This window comes from Oncorhynchus nerka, linkage group LG10 (assembly GCF_034236695.1).
Source record: "Oncorhynchus nerka isolate Pitt River linkage group LG10, Oner_Uvic_2.0, whole genome shotgun sequence".
Classification (NCBI taxonomy): domain Eukaryota; kingdom Metazoa; phylum Chordata; class Actinopteri; order Salmoniformes; family Salmonidae; genus Oncorhynchus; species Oncorhynchus nerka.
Genome location: NC_088405.1, coordinates 86,929,037 through 86,948,327, shown reverse-complemented (window position 1 = coordinate 86,948,327; position 19,291 = coordinate 86,929,037). Strand labels below are relative to the sequence as shown.

Here is a 19,291-nt window from a genome sequence, read left to right as displayed (position 1 = left end):
GGTGGTATGGGTAGCAGGGACAGAGGGAGGGTTGGTAGGGGTGGTATGGGTAGCAGGGACAGAGGGAGGGTTGGTAGGGGTGGTGTGGGTAGCAGGGACAGAGGGAGGGTTGGTAGGGGTGGTGTGGGTAGCAGGGACAGAGGAGGATTGGTAGGGGTGGTATGGGTAGCAGGGACAGAGGGAGGTTGGTAGGGGTGGTATGGGTAGCAGGGACAGAGTGAGGGTTGGTAGGGGTGGTGTGGGTAGCAGGGACAGAGGGAGGGTTGGTAGGGGTGGTATGGGTAGCAGGGACAGAGGGAGGGTTGGTAGGGGTGGTATGGGTAGCAGGGACAGAGGAAGGATTGGTAGGGGTGGTGTGGGTAACAGGGACAGAGGGAGGGTTGGTAGGGGTGGTATGGGTAGCAGGGACAGAGTGAGGGTTGGTAGGGGTGGTGTGGGTAGCAGGGACAGAGGGAGGGTTGGTAGGGGTGGTATGGGTAGCAGGGACAGAGTGAGGGTTGGTAGGGGTGGTATGGGTAGCAGGGACAGAGGGAGGGTTGGTAGGGGTGGTATGGGTAGCAGGGACAGAGGGAGGGTTGGTAGGGGTGGTGTGGGTAGCAGGGACAGAGTGAGGGTTGGTAGGGGTGGTGTGGGTAGCAGGGACAGAGTGAGGGTTGGTAGGGGTGGTGTGGGTAGCAGGGACAGAGGAAGGATTGGTAGGGGTGGTGTGGGTAGCAGGGACAGAGTGAGGGTTGGTAGGGGTGGTGTGGGTAGCAGGGACAGAGTGAGGGTTGGTAGGGGTGGTGTGGGTAGCAGGGACAGAGGAAGGATTGGTAGGGGTGGTGTGGGTAGCAGGGACAGAGTGAGGGTTGGTAGGGGTGGTGTGGGTAGCAGGGACAGAGTGAGGGTTGGTAGGGGTGGTGTGGGTAACAGGGACAGAGTGAGGGTTGGTAGGGGTGGTATGGGTAGCAGGGACAGAGGGAGGGTTGGTAGGGGTGGTGTGGGTAACAGGGACAGAGGGAGGGTTGGTAGGGGTGGTATGGGTAGCAGGGACAGAGTGAGGGTTGGTAGGGGTGGTGTGGGTAGCAGCGACAGAGGGAGGGTTGGTAGGGGTGGTGTGGGTAGCAGGGACAGAGGGAGGGTTGGTAGGGGTGGTGTGGGTAGCAGGGACAGAGGGAGGGTTGGTAGGGGTGGTGTGGGTAGCAGGGACAGAGTGAGGGTTGGTAGGGGTGGTATGGGTAGCAGGGACAGAGGAGGGTTGGTAGGGGTGGTGTGGGTAACAGGGACAGAGGAAGGATTGGTAGGGGTGGTATGGGTAGCAGGGACAGAGTGAGGTTTGGTAGGGGGGGTGGTGTGGGTAGCAGGGACAGAGTGAGGGTTGGTAGGGGTGGTGTGGGTAGCAGGGACAGAGTGAGGATTGGTAGGGGTGGTGTGGGTAGCAGGGACAGAGGAGGGTTGGTAGGGGTGGTGTGGGTAGCAGGGACAGAGGGAGGGTTGGTAGGGGTGGTGTGGGTAGCAGGGACAGAGTGAGGGTTGGTAGGGGTGGTATGGGTAGCAGGGACAGAGGGAGGGTTGGTAGGGGTGGTGTGGGTAACAGGGACAGAGGAAGGATTGGTAGGGGTGGTATGGGTAGCAGGGACAGAGTGAGGTTGGTAGGGGTGGTGTGGGTAGCAGGGACAGAGTGAGGGTTGGTAGGGGTGGTGTGGGTAGCAGGGACAGAGTGAGGGTTGGTAGGGGTGGTATGGGTAGCAGGGACAGAGTGAGGGTTGGTAGGGGTGGTGTGGGTAGCAGGGACAGAGTGAGGGTTGGTAGGGGTGGTGTGGGTAGCAGGGATAGAGTGAGGGTTGGTAGGGGTGGTATGGGTAGCAGGGACAGAGGGAGGGTTGGTAGGGGTGGTGTGGGTAACAGGGACAGAGGAAGGATTGGTAGGGGTGGTATGGGTAGCAGGGACAGAGTGAGGGTTGGTAGGGGTGGTGTGGTGTGGGTAGCAGGGACAGAGTGAGGGTTGGTAGGGGTGGTGTGGGTAGCAGGGACAGAGTGAGGATTGGTAGGGGTTGTGTGGGTAGCAGCGACAGAGGGAGGGTTGGTAGGGGTGGTGTGGGTAGCAGGGACAGAGGGAGGGTTGGTAGGGGTGGTGTGGGTAGCAGGGACAGAGTGAGGGTTGGTAGGGGTGGTATGGGTAGCAGGGACAGAGGGAGGGTTGGTAGGGGTGGTGTGGGTAACAGGGACAGAGGAAGGATTGGTAGGGGTGGTATGGGTAGCAGGGACAGAGTGAGGTTTGGTAGGGGTGGTGTGGGTAGCAGGGACAGAGTGAGGGTTGGTAGGGGTGGTGTGGGTAGCAGGGACAGAGTGAGGGTTGGTAGGGGTGGTGTGGGTAGCAGGGACAGAGTGAGGGTTGGTAGGGGTGGTATGGGTAGCAGGGACAGAGTGAGGGTTGGTAGGGGTGGTGTGGGTAGCAGGGACAGAGTGAGGGTTGGTAGGGGTGGTGTGGGTAGCAGGGACAGAGTGAGGGTTGGTAGGGGTGGTATGGGTAGCAGGGACAGAGGAGGATTGGTAGGGGTGGTATGGGTAGGGGACAGAGTGAGGTTTGGTAGCAGGGACAGAGTGAGGGTTGGTAGGGGTGGTGGGTAGCAGGGACAGAGTGAGGGTTGGTAGGGGTGGTGTGGGTAGCAGGGACAGAGTGAGGGTTGGTAGGGGTGGTATGGGTAGCAGGGACAGAGTGAGGGTTGGTAGGGGTGGTGTGGGTAGCAGGGACAGAGTGAGGGTTGGTAGGGGTGGTGTGGGTAGCAGGGACAGAGGAGGGTTGGTAGGGGGTATGGGTAGCAGGGACAGGAGGTTTGGTAGGTGTGTGGGTAGCAGGGTAGTGAGGGTTGGGTGGTGTGGGTAGCAGGGACAGAGTGAGGATTGGGGGGGGTGGGTAGCAGGGACAGAGGGTTTGGTAGGGGTGTGGGTAGCAGGGACAGAGGAGGGTTGGTAGGGGTGGTGTGGGTAGCAGGGACAGAGTGAGGGTTGGTAGGGGTGGTATGGGTAGCAGGGACAGAGGGAGGGTTGGTAGGGGTGGTGTGGGTAACAGGGACAGAGGAAGGATTGGTAGGGGTGGTATGGGTAGCAGGGACAGAGGAGGGTTGGTAGGGGTGGTGTGGGTAGCAGGGACAGAGTGAGGGTTGGTAGGGGTGGTGTGGGTAGCAGGGACAGAGTGAGGGTTGGTAGGGGTGGTATGGGTAGCAGGGACAGAGTGAGGGTTGGTAGGGGTGGTGTGGGTAGCAGGGACAGAGTGAGGGTTGGTAGGGGTGGTGTGGGTAGCAGGGACAGAGTGAGGGTTGGTAGGGGTGGTGTGGGTAGCAGGGACAGAGTGAGGGTTGGTAGGGGTGGTGTGGGTAGCAGGGACAGAGTGAGGGTTGGTAGGAGTGGTGTGGGTAGCAGGGACAGAATGAGGGTTGGTAGGGGTGGTGTGGGTAGTAGGGACAGAGGGAGGGTTGGTAGGGGTGGTATGGGTAGCAGGGACAGAGGGAGGGTTGGTAGGGGTGGTGTGGGTAGCAGGGACTGGGGGAGGGTTGGTAGGGGTGGTATGGGTAGCAGGGACAGAATGAGGGTTGGTAGGGGTGGTGTGGGTAGCAGGGACAGAGTGAGGGTTGGTAGGGGTGGTGTGGGTAGCAGGGACAGAGTGAGGGTTGGTAGGGGTGGTGTGGGTAGCAGGGACAGAGTGAGGGTTGGTAGGGGTGGTATGGGTAGCAGGGACAGAGTGAGGGTTGGTAGGGGTGGTGTGGGTAGCAGGGACAGAGTGAGGGTTGGTAGGGGTGGTGTGGGTAGCAGGGACAGAGGAAGGATTGGTAGGGGTGGTATGGGTAGCAGGGACAGAGGGAGGGTTGGTAGGGGGTGTCGGTAACAGGGACAGAGGGAGGGTTGGTAGGGGGGTGTGGGTAACAGGGACAGAGGGAGGGTTGGTAGGGGTGGTATGGGTAGCAGGGACAGAGTGAGGGTTGGTAGGGGTGGTGTGGGTAGCAGGGACAGAGGAAGGATTGGTAGGGGTGGTATGGGTAGCAGGGACAGAGTGAGGGCTGGTAGGGGTGGTGTGGGTAGCAGGGACAGAGTGGGGGTTGGTAGGGGTGGTATGGGTAGCAGGGACAGAGTGAGGGTTGGTAGGGGTGGTGTGGGTAGCAGGGACAGAGGAAGGATTGGTAGGGGTGGTGTGGGTAGCAGGGACAGAGGAAGGATTGGTAGGGGTGGTATGGGTAGCAGGGACAGAGTGAGGGTTGGTAGGGGTGGTGTGGGTAGCAGGGACAGAGTGAGGGTTGGTAGGGGTGGTGTGGGTAGCAGGGACAGAGTGAGGATTGGTAGGGGTGGTGTGGGTAGCAGGGACAGAGGAGGGTTGGTAGGGGTGGTGTGGGTAGCAGGGACAGAGGGAGGGTTGGTAGGGGTGGTGTGGGTAGCAGGGACAGAGTGAGGGTTGGTAGGGGTGGTATGGGTAGCAGGGACAGAGGAGGGTTGGTAGGGGTGGTGTGGGTAACAGGGACAGAGGAAGGATTGGTAGGGGTGGTATGGGTAGCAGGGACAGAGTGAGGTTTGGTAGGGGTGGTGTGGGTAGCAGGGACAGAGTGAGGGTTGGTAGGGGTGGTGTGGGTAGCAGGGACAGAGTGAGGGTTGGTAGGGGTGGTGTGGGTAGCAGGGACAGAGTGAGGGTTGGTAGGGGTGGTATGGGTAGCAGGGACAGAGTGAGGGTTGGTAGGGGTGGTGTGGGTAGCAGGGACAGAGTGAGGGTTGGTAGGGGTGGTGTGGGTAGCAGGGATAGAGTGAGGGTTGGTAGGGGTGGTGTGGGTAGCAGGGACAGAGTGAGGGTTGGTAGGGGTGGTGTGGGTAGCAGGGACAGAGTGAGGGTTGGTAGGAGTGGTGTGGGTAGCAGGGACAGAATGAGGGTTGGTAGGGGTGGGTGGGTAGTAGGGACAGAGGGAGGGTTGGTAGGGTGGTATGGGTAGCAGGGACAGAGGGAGGGTTGGTAGTGGTGGTGTGGGTAGCAGGGACTGGGGGAGGGTTGGTAGGGGTGGTATGGGTAGCAGGGACAGAATGAGGGTTGGTAGGGGTGGTGTGGGTAGCAGGGACAGAGTGAGGGTTGGTAGGGGTGGTGTGGGTAGCAGGGACAGAGTGAGGGTTGGTAGGGGTGGTGTGGGTAGCAGGGACAGAGTGAGGGTTGGTAGGGGTGGTATGGGTAGCAGGGACAGAGTGAGGGTTGGTAGGGGTGGTGTGGGTAGCAGGGACAGAGTGAGGGTTGGTAGGGGTGGTGTGGGTAGCAGGGACAGAGGAAGGATTGGTAGGGGTGGTATGGGTAGCAGGGACAGAGGGAGGGTTGGTAGGGGGGGTGGGTAACAGGGACAGAGGGAGGGTTGGTAGGGGGGTGTGGGTAACAGGGACAGAGGGAGGGTTGGTAGGGGTGGTATGGGTAGCAGGGACAGAGTGAGGGTTGGTAGGGGTGGTGTGGGTAGCAGGGACAGAGGAAGGATTGGTAGGGGTGGTGTGGGTAGCAGGGACAGAGGAAGGATTGGTAGGGGTGGTATGGGTAGCAGGGACAGAGTGAGGGCTGGTAGGGGTGGTGTGGGTAGCAGGGACAGAGTGAGGGTTGGTAGGGGTGGTATGGGTAGCAGGGACAGAGTGAGGGTTGGTAGGGGTGGTGTGGGTAGCAGGGACAGAGGAAGGATTGGTAGGGGTGGTGTGGGTAGCAGGGACAGAGGAAGGATTGGTAGGGGTGGTATGGGTAGCAGGGACAGAGTGAGGGTTGGTAGGGGTGGTGTGGGTAGCAGGGACAGAGTGAGGGTTGGTAGGGGTGGTGTGGGTAGCAGGGACAGAGTGAGGGTTGGTAGGGGTGGTGTGGGTAGCAGGGACAGAGGAAGGATTGGTAGGGGTGGTGTGGGTAGCAGGGACAGAGGAAGGATTGGGAGGGGTGGTGTGGGTAGCAGGGACAGAGTGAGGGGTTGGTAGGGGTGGTGTGGGTAGCAGGGACAGAGTGAGGGTTGGTAGGGGTGGTGTGGGTAGCAGGGACAGAGTGAGGGTTGGTAGGAGTGGTGTGGGTAGCAGGGACAGAGTGAGGGTTGGTAGGGGTGGTATGGGTAGCAGGGACAGAGTGAGGGTTGGTAGGGGTGGTGTGGGTAGCAGGGACAGAGTGAGGGTTGGTAGGGGTGGTGTGGGTAGCAGGGACAGAGTGAGGGTTGGTAGGGGTGGTGTGGGTAGCAGGGACAGAGGAAGGATTGGTAGGGGTGGTGTGGGTAGCAGGGACAGAGTGAGGTTGGTAGGGGTGGTGTGGGTAGCAGGGACAGAGGAAGGATTGGTAGGGGTGGTATGGGTAGCAGGGACAGAGTGAGGTTTGGTAGGCGTGGTATGGGTAGCAGGGACAGAATGAGGGTTGGTAGGGGTGGTGTGGGTAGCAGCGACAGAGGGAGGGTTGGTGGGGGTGGTGTGGGTAGCAGGGACAGAGGGAGGGTTGGTAGGGGTGGTGTGGGTAGCAGGGACAGAGGAGGGTTGGTAGGGGTGATGTGGGTAGCAGGGACAGAGTGAGGGTTGGTATGGGTGGTATGGGTAACAGGGACAGAGGGAGGGTTGGTAGGGGTGGTGTGGGTAACAGGGACAGAGGGAGGGTTGGTAGGGGTGGTGTGGGTAGCAGGGACAGAGTGAGGGTTGGTAGGGGTGGTGTGGGTAACAGGGACAGAGGGAGGGTTGGTAGGGGTGGTGTGGGTAGCAGGGACAGAGTGAGGGTTGGTAAGGGTGGGGTGGAGCGGGGGCCATAATTTGACTGGCTTCCATCAGGTTGGAGCTGAAAATGTCAGCTGCTGAATGCTGTGCGCGTCTGACGGAGGTGAGAAATCATGCAGGGAGCATGTGGCTTTAATACTGCAGCTATTTCTGAAACGACAGCAGGCTCAAATTCTCTGCTGGCTCTCAGAATCAGAGCAGATTCTTATGCAGTGCGTATTACATTGTTTTGCATGCTGCCATAATATATCTAGAGATCATAAAGTGTCAATACCGGTGCCATTGTTTTGGTGAGATTGAACATGCAGGATTAATGGTGTGACATTGTTATAATACACAGGTTATCCTATCAATGTGGCTTGTGTCCTCTCTTTAATCCAATTTTAACAATGGAATTTTAGCATGTTGACATAAGTGTATAATATAAACATTGAGCAGGGAAGAGCTGATAGACTCAATTAACTACATTTTATCCAGTCAGCAACCAGACAACCACTAAGCAATATTTTATTCAGTCAACAACATCTTATCCAGTCAACAACCAGTCAACCATTCAACATCTTATCCAGTCAACAACCAGTCAACCAGTTAACAACATCTTATCCAGTCAACAACCAGTCAACCAGTTAACAACATCTTATCCAGTCAACAACCAGTCAACCATTCAACATCTTATCCAGTCAACAACCAGTCAACCAGTTAACAAAATCTTATCCAGTCAACAACCAGTCAACCAGTTAACAACATCTTATCCAGTCAACAACCAGTCAACCAGTTAACAACATCCAATCCAGTCAACAACCAGTCAACCAGTTAACAACATCTTATCCAGTCTACAACCAGTCATAACCAGTCAACATCTTATCTAGTCTACAACCAGTCAACCAGTTAACAACATCTTATCCAGTCTACAACCAGTCATAACCAGTCAACATCTTATCTAGTCTACAACCAGTCAACCAATCAACATCGTATCCAGTCTACAACCAGTCAACATCTTATCTAGTCTACAACCAGTCAACATCTTAACCTGTCTACAACCAGTCAACCAGTCAACATCTTATCCAGTCTACAACCAGGCAACCAGTCAACATCTTATCCAGTCTACAACCAGTCAACCAGTCAACATCTTATCCAGTCTACAATCAGTCAACCAGTCAACATCTTATCCAGTCTACAACCAGTCAACCAGTCATAATGAGTCAACAACATATTATCCAGGTCATTAAGATTTGTCTGCATTTTAAATAGATAGTAATTCAAAATGGTGCAGATGGAGAGATAGAACTCCTCTCAATTGGACTATTTAGTTCATATATTTGGTGCAGCCACCTAATAATAGTCTCTTTCCCACAGAAGCACAAAGCATTGGGCTTGCCTGTCCCCTCTAGGCTTCTTGTGAGCCTGTAATGATCTGCCTGGATATTCCCTTAATCTATTCCTTTCACATAATCTGTGCTCAGGAAGCCACTGGCTGTCTCTTCTCGCCAAATCTTCTTGTTGTCACAGACTAGGAGTGGGGGGTGAGAGGGACACAGAGATGAGAGGAAAGGGAAGGGGGGAGGAGTGTAAAACGAGGAGAGAGGGAGGAGGTGGATTACCGAAGAGGACTCCCCGTCGGTCCTCCCGGCCTCTGCTGCCTCCTGGGCTGCCTTAATGGAGGCCGCCTTGCGGAGCTCCCGGTTGGCCTGCAGCGTGGAGAAGTAGTTGACTGCTGCAAACTCAATGAGGGCTGAGAAGACGAAGGCGAAACACACAGCGATGAACCAGTCCATGGCCGTGGCGTAAGAGACTTTGGGCAAAGAGTGGCGGGCACTGATGCTGAGTGTGGTCATGGTAAGCACTGTGGTAATGCCTAGCATACACAGGGCACATAGAGAAATGTTAGACAGAGATACTGGACATGGCAGACATTTTGTTTTCTGCATCCCAGAGCCCCAGGGTTGACTGGCTGGGTTTCCAGGGTACCAGCCCATCATCTTGTTGAGTGGTGATTGTCAGGGTGTGGAGTGAAGTGGAGGGGGTTGGAGGGTCAACCATCCAATGGTTTGCGTTAGAGCTGTTGTGCGGGCAGTGTAATGTGGACACACGAGCTTACATGCAAAGGAATAGCTTAAGGGGAAATAGTTAACGGTCTATTCAAGCATGTCATTTGGCCTGAAAATTGTTATTTCTATGAACCCAGTAGTTTAAACCTTATCATACATTTATTAATATTATTTCTGTTGTAATTCTCATGACTGAGATCTAACATTACTGAACATTGAGCAACATTTATGTGTTTAGTTCATCGGATTAGACTGTCCTGTTAATATGTAACTGAGGATACTGTAACAACTCAATCAATACCAACCTACAAAATGAAGATTAGTATTGCATTACACAAAATCCTCAGGGCCCATTGATCATTTAGATGGTAATTGATGCCATACTTCGCCAGAAGGTGAATTTGTGGGCATGATGTTTAATCTCTAGCCTTCGGCAACAAGTTCACACGTCTAGACATGCACTACTCAACCAATACACTTGCTCTTCCATTCAGAAATTAATTTGAGTCCAAGTACAATGCTAAGCACTTTGTATCACACACACTGTCCTTGTAAGATCACTTTATTCGTGATTTGTACACAAGGTCCAACCGAAATGTGACTACTCTGGAACAGTTGTTGAGGGCGGTTAAGTACCTTGCTCAAGGGCACAACAGCAGGAAATGGAATCTAGAATTATATAACAGCAACCCTCCTGTTGACAGCTCATTTCTTGACAGATGTTTTCTGTCAGACCCGGGATTTGAACTGGCAACCCTCTAGTTACTGGCTTGCCTCTCTAACCGCTAGGATACCTTCTGCCCACACCTTTGGATGGAGGGTCACCATTGTTTATATACCAAGTTGATTATAATGTCTATCTCTCGGAAACCAAACCAATGTGTTCTGGCATTATTGATAAGTCATGAGACCTGTATGGCATTCAAATAAATGGCCAGTGAAATGTTATAAAGTCCAAATCAATAGTTCAGCCATATTTGAAGTGTATTCACTTTATCAATAGTGAATCATACAGTGTAATGAAAGTAGCACAGTGTACACCCAAAATAATCTATTGATCCTGAGAGGCAGCAACCAAAAGCATGGCTTAGTTTACTCTCTCACAGCTTAGCCTTAGCATCATTGAGTGCAAACATAAGAGCGGTACAGCTGTAGGATCTTAATTTGAACCAGGTTGCTACAGCAGGAAAATAATCCTGCCACAACAGGAAATGTGAATTATTATGTGGATTGTAATTAATGGACATTTTTAATGTGATTGACACATTTTTCGTAAGGGAAAATCAAGTCAGAGATTTCTGATCCAACGTCAGAAGCCTTTTTAAACCTCAAATACACTACAAATGTTACATTTCCTGCATTGCAGAAAAGTTATCTTGTAACAGCGTGAGCAAATTAAGATCCAACATCTGAAGGGCCTGTGGTAATGAAGTATGTTCCTAACAAGCTTGCCTAAAACAACTAAAAGTCAGGTCACTTAGGCATGCTATTTGGAAACATCCTAGCATTTTTCTTGATTTGTGCATGCAACTATGCTAATACTAAGCTTTAGCTGAGGAAACTAAGCCATGCTTTTGGTTGCCGACTCTCAAGATCAATAGATTATTTGCTAGTTATCCATCTAAATGAGGTCAACTTTTCTTTTGGGTCAACTTTTACTGTTCCTGTTACATCTTGGACACAAATCCATTTGAATTTCTGACTTCCTTACAAGCCAAGGAAGGTTAGAGGAGGAGATAAAGTTTGTCATACCATTCACCATGTTTACTGGTCATGGGATGGGCTGTTTTTAGTGATGATGATGATGATAATGGTTTCAGAGCAGCACAACTTGCATGGGTTAGAGTTAGACACATGGTGATGAATGGGATATGGGTTGGAATGAGTTGCCCGGGTAGTGTAGTTTCCTCTCAGGGAGACAATAATGGCTGGGCTGAGAGCAGGCCTGGAATGAGCAGGAGCGGCCAGTAATGATGATGATGAGGAGGGACACAGATGAAATTGACAAAGGCTTCCACGGGACAAGTTTACAGGGAAATAGAGCAATATAAATCCCAATCCTGGATAATGAAGAGAGTACGTAGAAAAGCTGTCCTGTTCACTGATTATATGAAGCAATTTAGTGTGCTATACAGCTGATATAATGTACATTTCTGAAACACTTTCTACTGGTATAAGGCTCATTGGACTGCCAAGTGACTATACAGACAGGAATCTCCAGACGTACAAGATTTCACAATTCCACGACCATTCTATCTCATCATAACACAGGGAAGAGACTGCAAATATTGTTAGAATAGCAAATGTTTTCATAAACTACTGCACCTGTACAGTATATTGATATAAATCGATAGGGAACCTCAATCTGCACAACCTTTTCCACAATGGAGATGCTTATTTCAAGTGGATCACTGCAAGTTATGTTTCGAGGGAGTACAAATAAATTGCCATTGATTGAGAGTGTTAAGTAATACTATGGTCAGGTTCATCTGAGGCAGGGCTACTACGGACATTGATTGAGAGTGTTAAGTAATACTATGGTCAGGTTCATCTGAGGCAGGGCTACTACGGACATTGATTGAGAGTGTTAAGTAATACTATGGTCAGGTTCATCTGAGGCAGGGCTACTACGGACATTGATTGGCTGCATAACAACAACAATAACAACAACAGGCAATGTAGTTGAGCCTGAATCTGTTACAGTTAGCGTGACAACAGTTATCTAAGCAATGAATAACATTGTGGAGATTCAAAATGCAAACAGATCCATGGATACAAGGTGTGTTACATACAACCACGGTAATACATCTCTCACATGTATTCAAAGTATGTTTTAATCTCTGGGCTCACACTAAAGACCCTTACAAGACATGATTCATTTACAAAAGGGACATGCTCTATTATGGTCCATTAACAAGGTACAGATATCATTTCACTGAGATCGTTTTCATCAAGCTAAAACAGTTGGAAAGAAAAGGGTCATTGACCACTGGTCTGCTATGCTCTTGTCAATTTGATATTTACACAGTTAATTTGCACAGGGGGACATGTAGATAATTTAAGTGGATAATGTAATAATGTTTCAATGCATTTAAGTGCTGCTTCAGCTCTGAAAGACAGTTACCAACTCTCCATGAAGCTAGATACAGTACCAACTCTCCATGAAGCTAGATACAGTACCAACTCTCCATGAAGCTAGATACAGTACCAACTCTCCATGAAGCTAGATACAGTACCAACTCTCCATGAAGCTAGATACAGTACCAACTCTCCATGAAGCTAGATACAGTACCAACTCTCCATGAAGCTAGATACAGTACCAACTCTCCATGAAGCTAGATACAGTACCAACTCTCCATGAAGCTAGATACAGTACCAACTCTCCATGAAGCTAGATACAGTACCAACTCTCCATGAAGCTAGATACAGTACCAACTCTCCATGAAGCTAGATACAGTACCAACTCTCCATTAAGCTAGCTACAGTTACCAACTCTCCACAAAGCTAGCTACAGTTACAAGCTCTCCATAAATCTAGATACAGTACCAACTCTCCATAAATCTAGCTACAGTACCAACTCTCCATAAATCTAGCTACAGTACCAACTCTCCATAAAAACCCCACAATTGCCAACAATCGTCAAACTCAAGCACTTGTTAAATGATCACACACTGGGAAAGAAGGGTATGGGAGAAATCGTGTCAGGAAAAAAAGCAGAGGAGGCGAGAGAAAGAGAGAGAGGGAGGAGGATGAGGAGGAGGAGGAAATGAAGGATAAAGACAGGAGAAAGAAACGAAGAGCTTGAGGCATCTGTGTGCTTTTAAAGGCAAAAAGCAAGGTACAAATTAGGCCCACTCAATTAAGTCTGTGAGACTTCAGCTCTGGAGACTTTCAGCTCTTAGAAAGCCAGCATGCGAAGCTGCACACAACAACAATGCCTAATGTGCTTGAACCCTGATGGAGTGCTTCTACATAGCTCTCTGTCTCTCTCTTTCTCCGTCTGCACACATCAGTGCATTACCACAACTTATTTAGCTACTGGCTTCTCGCTGTGCCCCATATTACTGTTGTGTCACCAGCAAAGCATTAAAATACATTGTATTTACAGAAGCAATTTACAATCTCTTAATCATAGAATTTCTTTAAAAATTGTTTTTAAAAAAACGTGTAAACTGTGAAGATAAAGCCTGTCATTCATGGGTTTGGGGAAAATCCAATATGTTGAATGCAACAGCCTCATAAAGGACACACAATGCTCACACTGAAAACACTCCAATATCTCCACAGCGTTTTACTCCCGCTACCATGCCAAATGAAAGCAGCGGGATGTGGGAGGTTAATGACTTTCTGCATATGTGCGTCTCACATTGGGCCTAACTTGAACATGTACTAATGATTGGTATCTTTTCCTCAGTGTGGGCTTGTCAAAATGCTGACAAGCTCCCAAACAGAGCCATAATCTACAAAGGCCAGCAGCCGCTCCTGCACACAAAAATGTAGCTGAGGAAATTTAAATTGAAAATCAAAAGGATGGCAAATGAAAGTTAAGAGCGCTCTGCTCCTGAGGCTAGAGGCTGAAGCAAGTGTAGCATGATGTAATGGGAACAACCGGAACCTGCAACTCCTCAGAACAAGTTCAAGTAAACAACATCCCCCCGCTCTCTGCCCGGATGGAATGATTTCAGAAAAGGAGTTTTGACTATTAATTCAGATCCAATTGGGAGGGAATAGAGATAAGAGGTAGAAGACATAAGATATACCATGTGAGTGTGCTACCTATGTCCTCTAGTACCACTCTACATAATGCAAACCATTACCATGTCCTGCCAAGGAAACACATTCAAATACTGCAGTACAACATCTTCACCAAATGTACAGAAAAGGATACAGAATAGATCATGTTATGAGTGATGAAACTGTGTTATCCAAGGTTAGTTGTTTTGTTATGTTCCTATGATAGTGCTATGTGGTTGTCCAACCTAGCTAAATGACTCAAATGTACAATGTAAATGTAAATATCACTTTAAGGGATATTTAAGGGAACAACTTATATTGGGACTTGTAGGGGTTACCTTGTAACGTAAGCATGGTGGACAAGACAATGGAGTTAATGGTGGAGATCAGGAGGAGGCCTACCGAATACAGTTCGTGCAGGAACCGATTCCTTATTGATCCAAAAAGAGACCTGAGCCAGGATCACGGTCATGATACAGGGGATGTATGTCTGAATCAAGAAGAAGCCCATCTTCCTTTGCAGGTGGAAGTGAACAGTCATGACTACATATTCACCTGTCAGAAAACAAATGGAATACTGTATGTGGGCACAGAGAGTTTCCATCAGACACGTTGGTAAATCAGCATTTCACAGAGCACAAAACTGATTTTTGCTACAGAAAACAGATGAGACAGTGAACTTCTCAGGGAGACCTTGTACATGCATACTCTAGCACATGTCCAATGCTGCATTTTGAATGTGTACTAAACAAGCATAGATTCAAATGAAAATTTCATTTAGAAAAAAAAAAAAGACTTAGATTGAAATCTTCATTCAAAGCCGTATGCATACGGTATGCATACTGTTAGCATGGTTATTTTTTAAGCTTATTTCTTTAAGCATTACTAAAGCGTTAAGTGAATGAATCTATTCTTACCAGTGTTGGATTTTAACCTCTCACTGGACACTGTCTGTCCTATTAGATCGTACTGTAGCAAGCTGGAGGACTCCTCTGGGACTTCCACAGAGAACAGTGGTCCTTTTTTCCATGTGTACACAATTTCACTCATAGGGTAGGCATCTGGACAGCAAAAATAAAGATAACGTAGTCACTCTGTAATCACCAGCTAGCCTAGTGGAACCATCTGTCTGACTGAGGTTTATGAAAGACAACTTACAGCTACCAAACTTGAGAGGACAGGCATGGCCATCCATGGGGAAGTTCATCAGTCTCATGGGACACTCTGCATTTATCGTCAATCTGCAATGGAATGGCAAAGAGTATTGGACAAACCTTATGTACAGTAGTAATGGTCACCTATGATCATCTACTACTGATCACGTACCAGGCCAAACCGTCTTCTGAAAACAAAGCAATACTGATAGAGATATGCCTGGGTAAGTTGACGTGTATCGCACAAATATCTTAACCAGGGCTCTCCAACCCTGTTCCTGGAGAGCTACCGACCTGTATGTTTCGCTCCAACACCAGCTGTAACTAACCTGATTCAGTTTATCAACCAGCTAATTATTAGAATCAGGTGCGCTAGATTAGGTTTGGAGCGAAAACCTACAGGACGGTAGCTCTCCAGGAACGTGGTTGGAGAATACCGGGCACTAAACCATAGCCATGACTGTGTTTGTATGATACTCCGGTAGATGTCCGGTAGAACACAGACTACTGTCCTACACAGGTCTGTTTTGGACCTGGATGGCTGTGACTCAGTAGTACCTCATAGTGTAGAGGATAGTTCCGTTCTGCATGATGCGGAACAGCTTGTTGGGAGTGGTCATGTTGTGAGAGATGGACCTCTTGCCGTTCCGGAAGAATGTGTCTGGCGTCCAGATCTTGCTGACCATGAGGTTGTTGAGACGCAGAATCTCGATGGGGCCCTCGAATTTCAACCTCTCGTCAATCCACGTTTGACGGAAGAATACATCCATGGTGTACTCCTACAACATCGCAGTTTGGAAATCAAATCAGCAATCAACTCGTATGCTAATAATGACATTGCTGTACAGTACAGTACAGTACATAGCCTACAGTACATCAGTGACCTCATTTACGTGAATGAAATGTCGATAATGAGTACGATTATTATATTAAATATTTTAAAGTCTTCCTTACATGTTGTTTTTGATCTGTTGAAGTACTGTGCAGGTCCATATTTCTCAACTTCTCCACTAAGAAAAACTGACTGTATTTCATTACAGGTTCCAAGAATTATCCAAATTCTAACCCAACAGTATTGATTTACTTTGTTTTCTTGAATTTCTTGATGTGTTCAGCTTTTAGCTGCCATATATAATGAAACAAACCTCAATGGATAATGGCTTTTTCAATCCAGGAATACTTTTAGCTCAAATGGATTTCTTTACAGCTCTAGTCTTATCTATACTGCCTATGGGGTGGCTACTAGTGGATCACATGGTACCAGAAGTGGGTTTTAGATGCTGTGAAATATAATATAGTGTGTAATGGAAATCAAACGCTCAGCCGGCTCGGGACCCTCACTGACAGGGATTGTCAACCAGATTAAAATCCCTAAGCTGCACTAATGACATCCTGCCTAGAATAATGAAGGCTGGTAGGAATATGACTTGAGGCTGTGGACGGACATGCTAGGACTGGGTGCACCAAGCAATTATTCTGTCCTGTCTGCACTAACACAAGTATGTGTTATTGAAATATAAATAAATGCCAACACTCTGGAGTTTTGTGTTATATAAGTGGACTGGATAAAGTAGTAATGAGGCCACATACCATCTCAACATCTGACACTGGACCAAAGCTTGTGACAAAGATGTCTGTTTTGACCTCAGTAACTGGACCTACAAAGATAAATGTTGTTTTGACATAAGACATAAATAAACACAGCTCTTCACTCTAAAAACAAATGGACGCTGGTGAGATATTGACAGGATAAAAACGATGTTGTTGTTAATTATATCACTTTTCTAGTTTACAGTTACTTGACCTGTAGTTGTTGGCTATTACAAGTCAGCACAATAACATCCCTTAGTAGGATTGGAAATTAGCAATTTGTGAGAAAGAAACCCTGTGGTCAATGGGTTATATGAATTTCCTGGACACTCGATGTCACAAATTCGACAGTTATATTAATGACACTAAAAGCAGCTTCCAACGATGGGACAGTGACCAAGAATTAAGCTCTATCTGGAACATAGTCGCCTCACTACTGTGGAAAGGAAAACTTTATTAACTACGTGAGTAGACTTAAATTTCACACATTATCAAACAACCTGTTAGAAGTATTAAATATGTATTACTGTACCTCCAAATCCAGGTCGCAGTCTGTTGTCATATCCATCTAGTAATCTATCCAATACACGCGTGATGTTATCCAAATAGATATTCTCAGTTTGCGTTGATTTCACATGATTTCCCCAAACATTGCTCACACTGTAGACAAAGTGCATATTAATTATCTGGTTGCTTATTCTACTCAATACAACTTGTTACTGCATCAAAGTTGCATAGTGTACATTTATCAACATTCTAGCACTCGTAAAGTCGGGGGGAAATTAGTTCACTTGTACTCACCAGGACAGAAAAAAACAATTGAAAACGAAAGCCATGCCTCGTAAACACTCCACAGCCACAAAGCCGTGGTCAACTGTTATAATTTCCATATTCCATCATTTAAAATCGAACAAAACGCTGATCACACGGCTTAGTCTAAAAACGAGAAGGCTTTTGCGCCAGTCCTACTCGACTTCCCCAGTGCGGCTGCGCCTCATCCGACTCGCTCAGTAGAAAAACTAAAGAGTTTTAAGAGACTGAAGAAGAGCAGGCACGGAGGGCATTGACAATAATCGAATAAGGCATTATGGGAGATAAGAACGAAGAAATCCACTGATAGTTTTGGCAGGGAATCAGTTTGGACCCGTTTGGATATTTGGAAAAGGCTCAAATATCCTCCTGGAAGAGATTGCACCAGAGATGGTTTCAATTTCTGAGGTGGAGAGCATTTTACAGATCATAATTCCTAATAAAGTTGAGGAGATAACAGCATCACTCCATTATTGCATGTTGGACTTGGTCATGTCCAACTTAGCTGTTTCCATTAGCTGTGTCCATTACAGTCTGTTTACACGTGCTGTCCTTCACATCTCCTGCACATCAGCATGTGGGTTAACAAATAGAAAACAAATCAAACAGATAAACCTTGGATGGTGTATGTGATTGTGCTGTTGGTGGTGGTGGTGGTGGTGTTGGCAAGGCAGGAGTGGGAGGGGGTTTGCTGCCTTGCTCCAAGCTTTCACTGACCTGGAGTGACATTGTCAAAGTCAGTTCATTTTCGATTTGGCACAAATGTGACTGTTACCACAAAAGTATTGCTTGTGTTACACCACTAAGATATAATCACAGTTGTATGGACAGATCTTTTCTGATAAGTACAGTAACTGTAGGTCTCGTTCTAAATGAGAAGTAAAGTACTACTTAATACAGCACAAAGGCAAAGTGATTAGTGCAGTTAAATATTATATGCTGTTTAGTTCAGGTACATTCTCTGCCACAATATCTACTCTGATTTTTGGTTCAAGCGTTTGATTAATCTTATCTTCTATCTTGTTAATCTGTACAGAACATGGCAGACTATATTTTATTGTTAAACTCGACTTATCCATTAAGGGTATAACATTCCACATATGTATAATTTATCTAAAGCATGTTTTCTTTAAAAGCCTTAAAAGAGTTATACACGAGTTATGCAATGAAATCCCACTATCCTGGTCTCATTGTAGTCAATATGTAACTTATATAATGTTGTTGATGCACTTTGAACGGTGTACACCCACCTCCTTTAAGATGTGGTGCAGTGTGTAATGCTGTGTCTATGTGGACATTGGAAAAACGTGTTAAACCACGGCAGTCAAGAGAATAGGCATGATAAGATATGTGTTTGTATGTAGGACAATGATATAGTTGTTTTATTTATAGTAAGAGGCCTGGAGACTTATATTAGCTCCCTAAGCTAATGCCTTGGTTTAAGTCTTGCGGGCTAAAACAGTGTTGGGGGGGGGCAGGAGATCTGTGTTTGACCCCAGTCACTTACAGCAGCACACTAATCATAGTAAAAGCTTGGGCCCGAGTCCAGTATGTAGAGAGTTGGGTCAATGTGATTTCTGCATTATGATGCATTTACATGACACTACGACATTCTATGGCAGCCATGTTAACTCCACATTAACATTACATGGGTGACATTTAAACAATGCTATGTAACTGAATGTCTAGAATCAAAACAATGTTTCTGTAAATATATGGCATGGGTCACATGGTCAGCTAAATCTCCTGGCCCTGATAATACTACAAGCAGCACTGATAGTTGTAGAGGCCATAGTGATAGTAACATAAGCAAGGGCAGCGGTTGAATCAACATTGTATTAAACATTACTGCATAATATGATTCACTTAGCATTAATGGAAGCCATTCTCTGAGCCAAGGTGCCTCTTAGGAAGGGAGCTTATTTCTGATTTCATTGGTGTGAATCTGCTTGTCATGCTATGTACTGCCACCATTGAAATGACACATGGCCATAATCCACATCCATGACAATAAAGTTTAAGCACCATGAAATGGGCACAGCATTATTAATTAAGGAGCGTGAGGACCATGGTCAATTCAGCAGAGGTTTCAACCACAGACCATTAAGGAGAGTGAGGACCATGGTCAATTCAGCAGAGGTTTCAACCACAGACCATTAAGGAGAGTAGGGACCATGGTCAATTCAGCAGAGGTTTCAACCACAGACCATTAAGGAGAGTGAGGACCATGGTCAATTC

At 47.8% G+C, this 19,291-nt stretch overlaps 1 protein-coding gene across 1 annotated transcript in view; it reads right to left on the bottom strand.

Moving 5' to 3' along the window:
• LOC115136207 (gamma-aminobutyric acid receptor subunit alpha-6-like) overlaps positions 1 to 17,286 on the bottom strand; it is a 29,750-nt gene extending 12,464 nt beyond the window's left edge. The window contains exons 1-8 of the mRNA XM_029671771.2: positions 17,045 to 17,286; positions 16,776 to 16,903; positions 16,244 to 16,311; positions 15,212 to 15,432; positions 14,658 to 14,740; positions 14,417 to 14,560; positions 13,902 to 14,054; positions 8,319 to 8,572 (exon numbers count right to left, since the gene is read on the bottom strand). Of these exons, the coding sequence (XP_029527631.1) occupies positions 8,319 to 8,572; positions 13,902 to 14,054; positions 14,417 to 14,560; positions 14,658 to 14,740; positions 15,212 to 15,432; positions 16,244 to 16,311; positions 16,776 to 16,903; positions 17,045 to 17,133 (1,140 nt within the window). The 5' untranslated portion in view covers positions 17,134 to 17,286. The remainder of the gene's footprint in view (positions 1 to 8,318; positions 8,573 to 13,901; positions 14,055 to 14,416; positions 14,561 to 14,657; positions 14,741 to 15,211; positions 15,433 to 16,243; positions 16,312 to 16,775; positions 16,904 to 17,044) is intronic.
• Between the last annotated feature and the right edge of the window lie 2,005 nt (positions 17,287 to 19,291).